The 10655-nt window shown below is 50.5% G+C and overlaps 1 protein-coding gene across 1 annotated transcript; it reads left to right on the forward strand.

Moving 5' to 3' along the window:
- Nucleotides 1-291: 291 nt before the first annotated feature.
- matcap2 (microtubule associated tyrosine carboxypeptidase 2) lies at nucleotides 292-9892 on the forward strand. Its single transcript, XM_086194086.1, has 7 exons — nucleotides 292-584; nucleotides 1947-2623; nucleotides 4780-4923; nucleotides 5890-6022; nucleotides 6130-6435; nucleotides 6713-6810; nucleotides 7108-9892. Exons 1-7 carry the CDS (start codon nucleotides 560-562, stop codon nucleotides 7264-7266), a joined length of 1542 nt encoding a protein of 513 aa, XP_086050212.1. The 5' UTR covers nucleotides 292-559; the 3' UTR covers nucleotides 7267-9892.
- Nucleotides 9893-10655: the final 763 nt, after the last annotated feature.

The raw sequence follows: 10655 nt of genomic DNA on the forward strand, positions 1-10655 counted from the left end.
CCTTTGGTCCCGTCTGCTAGCATGCAGGGCCCGGATTCAGGACCCAGACTGCAGCCAGCCTCCCAGGGCTGCTGAGGATCGCTGAGCCTCTTTTAGGTCTCACCGAGTTCGTTTTATTTTTATCCCCAAGAACGACGAAAATACCACGGCGGCGCGAGGTATTTTTAGATGCCCCCCCTCCCACCTCCCGCTGGACTGACATCCAGTCAGCAAAACTCGGAGTTTGAATCATCAGAATAATTTAATTCTAAAGGCACTGCAGTCAGACGGACTTCATTTCCCATGAACACCAGCGTGCCTTGCGTAGCTGACAGCGTAACCATGGAAACAGATTAGTCAATGCAGAGCTGGAGCGCAGGCGGTTCGGGCTCCGATCAGTCAGGCTTCTGCCTTCGCGGAACTCGGCTTTTCTGGCGATCAACGTCCAAACGTCGTCGTGTTTGTCGGTGTTCCTCCGGACGAGCCCGCGGCGGTCCCGACGTCTCCGCGTGAGCCGCTCAACGAAGCCAGGCTGCCGACCTCGGACCAGTAAGACGGGCTTCTGGAGCTTTACCGGAGCATGCTGGAGTCAATAAACGTCACAGGTGATGTTTTTAATTACCTCTCAGGAAACGGCAGGATACGGTTGCATCGCGCTTACCGTAATAACTTAATAGATGCTCGTCACGGGAACTTCAGTCCCCTACAAGCTGAGCTGGAGGCTGCGCAGCTGAAATAAGTAGAAGAAATAAATAAGAGTCATGCCTGATGTTAGTTATCCCACGAATATATATATATATATAGAGAGAGAGAGAGAGAGAGAGAGAGAGAGAGGGAGAGAGAGAGAGAGAGAGAGAGAGAGAGAGTTTTCAGACTGGAGTGAGACTTGAGGCGGTCTGTTTGCGTGGATCTGACGGTGCTGAATCATGCTGGTGATTATCAATCAATAACTGATAGACACCTAGAAACCATGGAAGTCAATAACTTTCAATGTGTTTGATAATTTTATGTTCAAAACAGCAAATTGTGTATTATTGACTAAACTATGGTTGAAACTGTAGATCTGCAGAGGAGGACGTTAAACAACGTTTGACAGAACCAAGTTCAAAGATGTGGTTTCTTTCTTTCTTTTTTTTAAAGATTTGGTCAAAGGTTTTTACAGAAGGGATTTGGAATAAGGAGGGGGCGTGGCTCTGTGGTGGCGTGGCCGTCTAGCCACTGAAGGGTTGCTGGTTCAATCCTCACTTCCCCAGTGACCATGTCCAAGTGTCCTTGAGCAAGACCCTGTGATGGACTGGTGACCCATCCAGGGTGAACCCCACCTCTCACCCTGTGTCAACTGGGATAGGCTCCACCCCCTGACCCTTAACAGATAACAGTATAGAAAATGGATGGAAGGATTTGGAAGTGTGGTGACATGAGAATTTGGTCAGTCATTTAAAAAGTCTCTTTTTATGGTGTGTTTGAATAACCACAGACTCACCCCGCGCCTGGTTTATCAGCGTCTCAGCTGATGTGTTACATCACAGCGTTTGATTTGCTGTGCGAGCCGCCAACAAAGACCAGGCCTTAGTTCCTCTCTTCCATGACTGTGCTGCTGAGGTCTTCGGTGCTCCGGATGTCTCTGCTCCTCTGTCAGTCCCTGCGTGATGAGATGATGAGAATAACTTCCTGTGATGGCAGGACGCAGTCGCACGAGGAGGAAGCTGCATGTCCACCAAACTCGTGACATAACGACCAGGCAGCCATCAAATTAGGGGCATTTCTACCATCGCATGTATCATTGAGGGGATAAAAGGTGCATTGCTCCAGATGATCTTAATTATGTAATCGTTGTACGTCACATGAAACGCCAGGGGGGAGCAAGTGATCCAGGGTTCATTATCATTTTCATCACTGCTGCCTGCTACACACCTGATTTAGGGTTTAATTCCTTGTTGTGTTCATCATCTCATCACACCTTTCAGAAAGACTCCACTGGCCAGAAGTAGAAATGTCCAAAAAGTACATCTTCAACACGGCGGACCGGGCCGAGGCAGCGAGTCCGAGCCAAGTTTACCTGGAGAAGGTTTCCTCCAGTGTCCTCAAAGACCTCCTCAGCTCTGGCTCGAGCAGCTACAACGTCCTGCTGAGGGCTGAGGAAGAGAAGAAGAGTCCCAAACAGTCCCTGTACAAGAGGTCGAAGACGTCGGGGAGATGCGCCGCCACGTTCAGTAAGAGAAACCGCCCAGGAATGGGCTCAAAGAAGGTACGGGCTCCAGAGGGAGGCGGTAGACCTGCGCAGACGAAACGTGTCCTGTCAGGTGGCAACGTCAACCTCCCAAAGCCAGCACGGACCATGGCGGTGGTGGGCAGCACCATGGGCCTGACCCCCCGCACCGGCCCACATCTCCACAAGACTTACATCCCCAACGCCCCTCGCACACGACTGCCAGCGCTGCACAAAGCAGCCGTCACACAGGAAGTAGAGAGTGAGAAGAAGCTCTGCATCCTTGCAGCCATCAAGCCGTCCAACGTGGAGAGAGAGAGGGCCAAGTTCTTCAAGTCTGACTTCAGTTACAATCCACAGTTTGAGTACAGCAATCCGGTTCCTCCAGCAGTCCTCGCACGCCACAACAATGCCTCCGACCGCTTCTTGACACAGGTAAGAACGATTCCTGTCCTCTAGCTCGCTTCTGTTGGCAGGTGAGCACATCTGCACCAAGTCCTTCCTGATGAAGATCAGTCACGTGTCTCTGAGGCAAAAACCCAGCCCACATGAACCAGGTTCACTCAGTCAAATAGTTCACGCGTGACGAGGGACGACGTTAAAAAAGAAACTCAGAATAAACACACACACACACACACACACACACACACACACACAGAAAAACAACAACATATCTGTTTGCAGGTCCGCTGATCAGAGTCCCGTCTCGTGTTGGCCTTCTGCTTTCATGAGCAGCCAGAAGGTGTGGTGTTGCTATTGTTGCTGCTGCAAGGGATTGTGGGACGGTGTACGCTCCCTTCCCTCTGTCGCAGACGGGTCAGTGTTTGCTCCATCGAAGCAGATATGAAACCAAGCACTGAAGCTTCTTTTCTTTGCCTTTGCAGAACGTGAGCAGGTCTTCTGATGGCAGCCGTCCAGAGAATTCCGTTAATCCAGCTGCACTTGGGGTCAAACCTTGGGTCAAAGATCCGACCTTTGACCCTGGAAGGATGTTTTGACTGTTTTTGGACACACGTGAGGGGACACACACTGCGCGTTGATGAATAAAGTACACAACTACTTGTGTATACGTCACAGCAGTACTGTCTGAATGCAGTTGATGAGTTTTAAACCACTGATTACTTTAAGTAAGCTAATATTTAGGGAGGAAAACTGTGTACAGTTCCACAAAATCCCAGTCCAGGGTCCAGTTCCCTGACTGGGGGGGCTGCTCACCGCAGCGCTGCCAGGACATCAACATTATGACACTCAGCAGGCTCTCTGTTCCGGAGGCGGTGACAGGAGGTGGGTCACATCTCCATCACCGTCCTCCGAGCGTGAGGTTGGTGCTGAGCTGGCAGGCTGAGCGTCAGCACTCCTGTCAGGTCGTGATCCCAGAGACTCACCGCCAAGTCACTTCAGCTTCCAGCCGCACACGTGGGCTCTCACTCCAGCTGGGGCCATCAGCTCGCCCATCCATCAGTGTCCAGAGCCACTCTGATGAAGGATGAGTTTGAGTCGTTTTTTAAGAGTGTCCAAGTGTCTGATGCAGCTTCTGCAGGGTGGACCGTCTGGCTCCGTCAGTCCTCTGTGACAGTGCCTGGATATCAGGAGTGTCGATGGAGACATAGAGGGATGACATCTTGGGCTGTTGGAACAATGACATTTTTTCATTATTTTCTGACATTTTATGTTGCAAGCAACTAATGAATAAATCAATAAAGTAACTGACGGATAAATCAATGATGAGAGCAAAGGTAGCTGAGCAGCCCAGTGTGCGTCAGCTAGTGAGGCGAGGAGAGAGGGAGCAGGAAGCGACGTCCAGTCAAAGGATCCTGTGGAGGAGGCTTGGAGGCGGTTGGTTGTCCTACTTTCTTCATCTCCGTTGAAGGTGTCACAGTGCTCTTCTTGGACTCGTGGAGGCCTGAGCTGCAGGACAGACCCATCCATCGTGATGAAATGTTGCTTTCAGTAGATACCAAGAATAAGTGATCGTTTTTCTCTCTCTGGTCATCAGAGATCTGGGGAGAGCCAGTGGATTTAACCCCTTCGTTGCTTTGTACCCACAGTTGCCGCGTCTGCACTCATTCGTGATGTTTTTGTTGTCGTGTCACATGTCGCTGCTGCAGCTGCTCAGTGACGAATGTTCATATGGACGAGGGCCAACATCTCTGCTGGCTTCAGGCGGCCGGTCATATTAATCAGGACTTGTCACCGTGGTAACCAGGAGAATGGAGGACAGGCTTGTTCTGGTTTATGTGATGGGCAGGACCCTGAATGGTGCTGCTCAGGGTTGCGAATGATCTGCTTGTTGATCGAGGGGGAGTCCACCTCTGTTAGTACAAGACCTGGTACAGGAGATGCTGTTGTCATAGAAACAGAACCGCTGACCACACAGGCTCACCTCAGCATGTTGCTGCCAGATAAAAATGCTTCCTGGACTCAAGTCCTTGCTGGTACATCTGAGGTATATCTCCCTCCACCGCTTCGGAGCACCATGTGAGTGGTGCGTGTGTAGGGGTCAACTCCAGGAGGGTGCGGGTCATCAGGCAGGGGGGCTTTCACATTCATGGTTGTTCTGATGTTCATGTGCGTCTCCGCATCTCTGGCAGGCCGTGCACATCATGGAGCTGGCCCTGCAGCGATACGGCAGCTATGAGAAGTTTGAGCAAGTCACCGGAGGCAACCTGCTCACCAAGAGTCGCATCTGGCACAACGTCAAGAAGTACATGGAGAAGGAGGGCTGCATGGGGGAGGTGAGAGTCCTGATGGAGGAGGTGCTTCCCTTTATTCTCACAGTTTGACTCTTAAAGGATATAAAAAGACCAGAAGTGTTTGTGTGCTGGTTCATTTGCTCATCATCCTGACAGCATCAGATCGACTCTCAGCCCCAGAAAAGTTCAGCCTTTCACCTCACTGGAGTCGTCCTGCAGCTCTGCTTATGTAACAAACACAAACACACATTACATCACGCTTTTATTAACGCTCCACTCAACGCAGCAGACATACTGGACTGTTGTAGGAAACACTGTGCGTGCGCACAACTCTGGGATACGTTTGTATTTAATTACATCATAGTTATTCCTGTGTGTGGACCTGGAGGAGGGGGACCTGAGTCATCCAGCTCACGACGGCTGTGGCGCTTAGCAAGCTACATCCTCAGCTCATTTGTTCTCAGGCAGCTGACACAAGCTGACATCCTGCTATCGTGTTGCATTGTGGGTCATGCATAGTCTTGGTCTTTGGCTGTTACTTTACCAAGGTCAGGATGTGTGTGTGTCACTGGAGGCTGTACCGGTGGGGGCCGCACCCCCGACAGGTGGGTGGGTTGGGGACTGACACCTTGACTCCATCTGGTGACGGAGGCAGTGACAGATGTCTGGGGACCAAACACAGCAGGTGTAACCGCGCGCCCCAGACTGGCGTTCCACTGGGAACCAAGTGAATGAAGTAATTCTAAGTAATGTGGCACCAGCGGGGAGACAAACCGTCGATCTGCAGCCGTTTAACGTGCAGCAGGCCACTGACATCGATGCGGCAAAGCATTCACTTAAAATTGACATTCATTTTGAAATTCCTGTGGCATCTTTCCCTCCCCACGGAGTGAGTCCTCGTTGGACATTAAACTGTCAAATGATCTTTTAATTGTGTTGTTGAGTTGGTATAAATGTAACAGACCGGGTTGAATGGGAGCTGAGAGTGGGTGTCGCATGTCTTGGTAGATCGTTGTCCAGGTGACGGATGACCTCCTGTCCAGAGCCTCCATGACGGTGGTGAACAGCCGACCCACACTGACCATCAACATCTCCACTGCCCGAGAGCACTGGCTGGAGGGAATGCTGAGGCATGAGATTGGTAAATGGAGTGTGTGAGCGTGTGTGTTGTGGGGGGGGCGGGTGCCTCTAATATACGTAGCCGGCATGAACCTGAATCTGCTGTGCTATCATGTCTCTCTCCCCCAGGCACTCATTATTTCCGTAGCATCAACAACTGCCACCAGGCGTGGAGCAGCAGTACAGGCAGGAAGAAGCATAACCTGAAGCCTCTGAACCCCACTGAGGAAGGCTTGGCCAGCATCCACAGTGTCCTGTTCAGGAGAGACCCCACGCTGTGGCGGGCCGCCCTGCTCTACTACACTGTCTACCAGGCCAGCCACATGTCCTTCTCTCAGCTCTTTCACAACCTAGGCAGATTTGTCCAGGACCCCAACACCCGCTGGGACTACTGCGTCCGAGCCAAGAGAGGCCAGAGTGACACAGCCCAGCCAGGTCTGCAGCTCACCAGATACAGGACATTGATCCTATTTTGTTTTGAAAACTCAGAATCCTGTAAGAAGCTTGAAAACCCGCGAGAAGCTCTAAAGCTGAAACTCGCTGCTTATCGTCTGAACCCTGAGACACAACCTGCCAACAGCGCTGTGGGGTTACCAGCATGGACACATGCATTTTCTGAATATTAATATAAACGATCAGAAATTGGCAGCTAAACTAAACAGTGTCAGTCTTTAAACATTGGATTTGTTTTGTGTGATGCCTCCTGTTGCAGGATGCTTCAGTAAAGACCAGGTCTACCTGGACGGTATCCTGAAGATCCTGCGATACAGAGACAAGATCAACTTTCCTCTGCTGATGGCTCTGGGAAAGGTGAGGCTCCAGTTACTCTGGGACGCGCCAGGCGTCTCCTACTCTGAGCAGACCTTCGGCTGTGTTACAGGACCAACTGCCCGGCTGATGGTTCCAGCACGGACTGATACTCAGCTTTCACTCTGCTCTCGTCATGAGGCAGGTGACAGCCTGAGGCCCCCCGGCTGCTCCAGCAGGTAGAGCCGGTGGGGTCGTCCTCGCCAGCACCCTCTGCCTCTAGACCGCTGCAATCTGCAGTTGGCTTCTCTCTGCTCTTGTCTTCCTGCTGATTATGATGTTCTTTCTTCGTGGTCTCAGGTGTCATTTGAAGATGTGGACCGTCTGAAAGCTCTAGCTCAGATGGAGAACATCCGAATCCCACACTTCATGCAAGATCAGGCCAGGTACGGCGAGCAGCTGAGGAAGATCATGGCGGTCAACCAGCTGACTGACGAGGAGCTCAGGGCCATCGTCTGAGCCGTCGCGCTCCTGAGCAGGCCTGTATCAGAGCTGTCCCACCGCTGCCGGGCCTGCTGCATGCCCCCACCCTGCGTAGTAGCACCTCACTGTACTGCATGTTGACCTGAATTTGGCTTCGACCCAAGTCAGAGTGGCTCCACCCCAAAACCATCCCAGTAGGCTGTTTATGGTTGGAGGTCGTTTGCTGTGCCAGTGCCAAAGCCATAGATAGATTCTCCACACTTGCATTTTCTGTCAAACCTTCCAAGTACTGTTGCCAATTTTCTTTTGTTGTGCTTGAGAGTTTCCTGGCTCCACCGGATTTGAGGGTCGGTGCTCATGTTAGGGCTTTATGTGCCGTCCGTACCGTACCTGGACTTGAACACCTTCTGAGTAACTCAGCGAGACGGCAGTCTAGGGGGTAAACCCAGCTCATCAGCTGACCTTTACTGGAGGGGGTTGATGTTATCACTTCATCACGGTCAAAATGTGACAGCCACTTATCAGCCGATGCTCTAGCATGGACAAGCTAGTGATTACCACGGTAATACTTGTGCATTACACTGCTGCGGACAGCTAGCTTAGCTTAGTTTAAGCACTGGAAGCATGGCTCACATCCTCGAGTTTGAATACTGACACCTGGAAAGCTCTGACATCACAAGTCATATCTGATCAGTTTAATTGTCTCACACACAAAATGAAAACTGGAAATTGTGTTTACACCTCCCGGCCAGCAGGTGTCTCCCTCCCTCCTGCTGCACTAATCTAGTCTCCTGGTTACCAGGTTGACTCAACGAACCACAGGTGGAATCGCAGTAATCAGACAAGTCTTGTGGTCGATCTCGTCACCGTGGTGATGATGTCACTCACTAACAATAACAACGTGAACTTGTTAGAGGCTAAAGTTGCTAACTTGAGTTATTGCTATTTTTAGTTAGCGAACGTTAGCTTAGCTGTCCATCAGAAAGTGGCCCCTGCAGCTCGGACCAGCGTAGAGCTGCTGAACCAATGTTGACCCTCGCCGTGCTCCTTTGTTGGCGTGATAACATCTGAGATCATAACGGAACAAAGCCCCACGGTTCTCAGACGTTCCTCTGACGTTCCGTCTGGCAGCTCCTGGGCTCCTGTGGTCGGTGACCTCACATCGATGCACCTGATATCAAGGTGCTCACTCACTGACTCACAGATCCTCAAGCGTTTATCAGCCAACCCACTGGGATATTAATATTGTCAGCATTTTCGATCTGATGAAAAATGGTAAAATAATTATTTCACCACTATAATGTTTTTCAGGTGAATTTAGACTTTAATTCTGCACCTTTCCAAAAGTTCTTTTTTATTTCAAATATTTTGTCTTACAATTGTTGTCTATTGTATCTTTAATCCACGGTATTTATGAAGAACTTCACATAAATCTAATGTCTTTAGAAACTTTGGATGAAATGAGATGTGAGAGGATGTGAGGTTAGCACAGACGCAGGCCTGCCTTCACAGTTTATGCTATGCTAGGCTAATGAGCTCCCAGGTCCATCTAAAACTAGGAGTCATATTCTCGTTTGCTTACAATGAATCCTTCCTATCTACATGGGGGGGTTCCACAGAGCCCCCGTGTAGCGCCCACATCCCAGGATGGACAAAACAAAACCTTGTATTTTTGGTGCTGTGGCTGATGCTGTGGCTTGTCCCCTCCTCTTTTTGGTCACTGGTTTAATTTGGACTACAACAACAGACCTCCCTACAGGAGCGAGCCGGGATCTGAGGGACTCGATGGTGGACACGGGTCCCTCAACACGCCAACGAATGATCGTCACATCTCACACTACATTTGGTCATGGAAGACTAAATATTTCTGTCAGGACAGGAACTCTTGTGGACGAACTAAGACATGTATTCTCTCTACTTTTATTGGAAATTATTGTCACTTCTCAGGTGACGTGATGTCACAGACTCTGATCGGCTCCAGTCAGCCAATGATGTCCCCTCCTCTCAGGTGCTGCCGTGTTCCAGTCTAAGTGTGTTTGTCCACAGTCGTGGGTGAACCTGGATGCCTCGAACCTTCAGCTGCATGATTCTGCCTCCGTGTAGATGTGTGACCAGGAATGATGATGTGTAATGATCTGTAATGGACACATACTTGCACTCTAGACACCAGCTGAGCTCACTGTTAATCCAGAATACCTCCACCAACTAACTGGAATGGCCATGCACACCACACACACACACACACACACACACACGCACACACACACACACACACACCCCCTGCTAGTTAACACACAGTCCTGTCAGCACCGTTGTACACCCGGAGGAGCCGCGTACCCGAGGGTGTTCCTGGTGTTTAGGGGTGCTCTCCTGGTCCACTGACTTGAAGCCCTGTTGATGATCTGCACTTCCGCACCTTTGCACTACCTGTCCAGCTGCACTTCCTGTGTTGGTGTAGTTTGTACTCACACACGTGTCACAAACCAGTACTGATGATTCCTGATGGGTTTTGTGTTGTTAATAATAATAAAACTGTGTTCAGACCAAACGGACTCACACACACACACGAGTTCTATCTGTATTTTGACCTTGTTTGTTATTTTTGTCCCGAGTGTTTCCAGGCAGAAAGCAATTATTTCAACTTCCATCACATTGAGTCAAATATTCCACGTCACAGCTCTGGCAGACACGGCGGCCGTTTGTCTCCTGATCGCCGGGCACGCTATGTCACAGTAATGGCTAAGGTAACGGTCTCTGGCGTCGCGCCGAGTGTTTGTGTGAACACAACTTCAGAGGCTCGTGCTGCAGCACGAAGCTGAGACGTCCTCCTGACAGTAAATGACTTTGAGATGATTATCAAAAGAGTAAAGTTGGGCCCTCCAACCGTCGCTGTGGTCTTTCTGTCTCACTTCACATCTAAATATTCTCATGGGGCTCACATGGGCGGAGCTGAGCAGCTGTTTTACCTGCAACACCCACAAGCCGTGGACACACAAACACCTGGTCTGTCTATGCTCGTGTGTGCTGGAAGTAACAAAGACCCAGAACAGCGCCCTGATGCTTCACATTGCTGTTTTAACACGAGACACAATGACGACGAGCACTTCTGGCTTTGATGCTGACAAATGTCCCGTCATTTTAAGTTACTGGACAATTCAATTTGATGTGCATCGTCTGACATCGTAAGAGGATGCTCGCCATATGGAGCAGGTGTGCACACCGCGCTCAATCCCCCTGGGAGCAGCACCTCACCTGTTTAGCACACTGATGGGGTGCCTGCGTCAGGAACCAGGAGGACTTTTAGCGTGAAGACACGACTGACGGCTGGCACCCAGCTGGCGTCTGGGGCTGTCACACCTCCCTCCTGGGTGTCGGGTTAAAGTGACATGCTGTAGAAATGACCACCACCTGATCCTGCTGCGAAC

The sequence above is a fragment of the Aulostomus chinensis genome, chromosome 22 (assembly GCF_037954235.1).
Source record: "Aulostomus chinensis isolate RoL2024-O1b breed Wild chromosome 22, RoL_Achi_v1.0, whole genome shotgun sequence".
Classification (NCBI taxonomy): domain Eukaryota; kingdom Metazoa; phylum Chordata; class Actinopteri; order Syngnathiformes; family Aulostomidae; genus Aulostomus; species Aulostomus chinensis.

What these genes read in the sequence shown, in the direction of transcription:
- matcap2 (XM_086194086.1), top strand. Translation starts at nt 560, where the DNA reads ATGCTGGAGTCAATAAACGTCACAG. An exon ending in AATGCTGAGGCATGAGATTG is followed by an intron (nt 6,023 to 6,129) that starts GTAAATGGAGTG and finishes TCTCTCCCCCAG; the next exon opens with GCACTCATTATTTCCGTAGC. An exon ending in GAGTGACACAGCCCAGCCAG is followed by an intron (nt 6,436 to 6,712) that starts GTCTGCAGCTCA and finishes CTCCTGTTGCAG; the next exon opens with GATGCTTCAGTAAAGACCAG.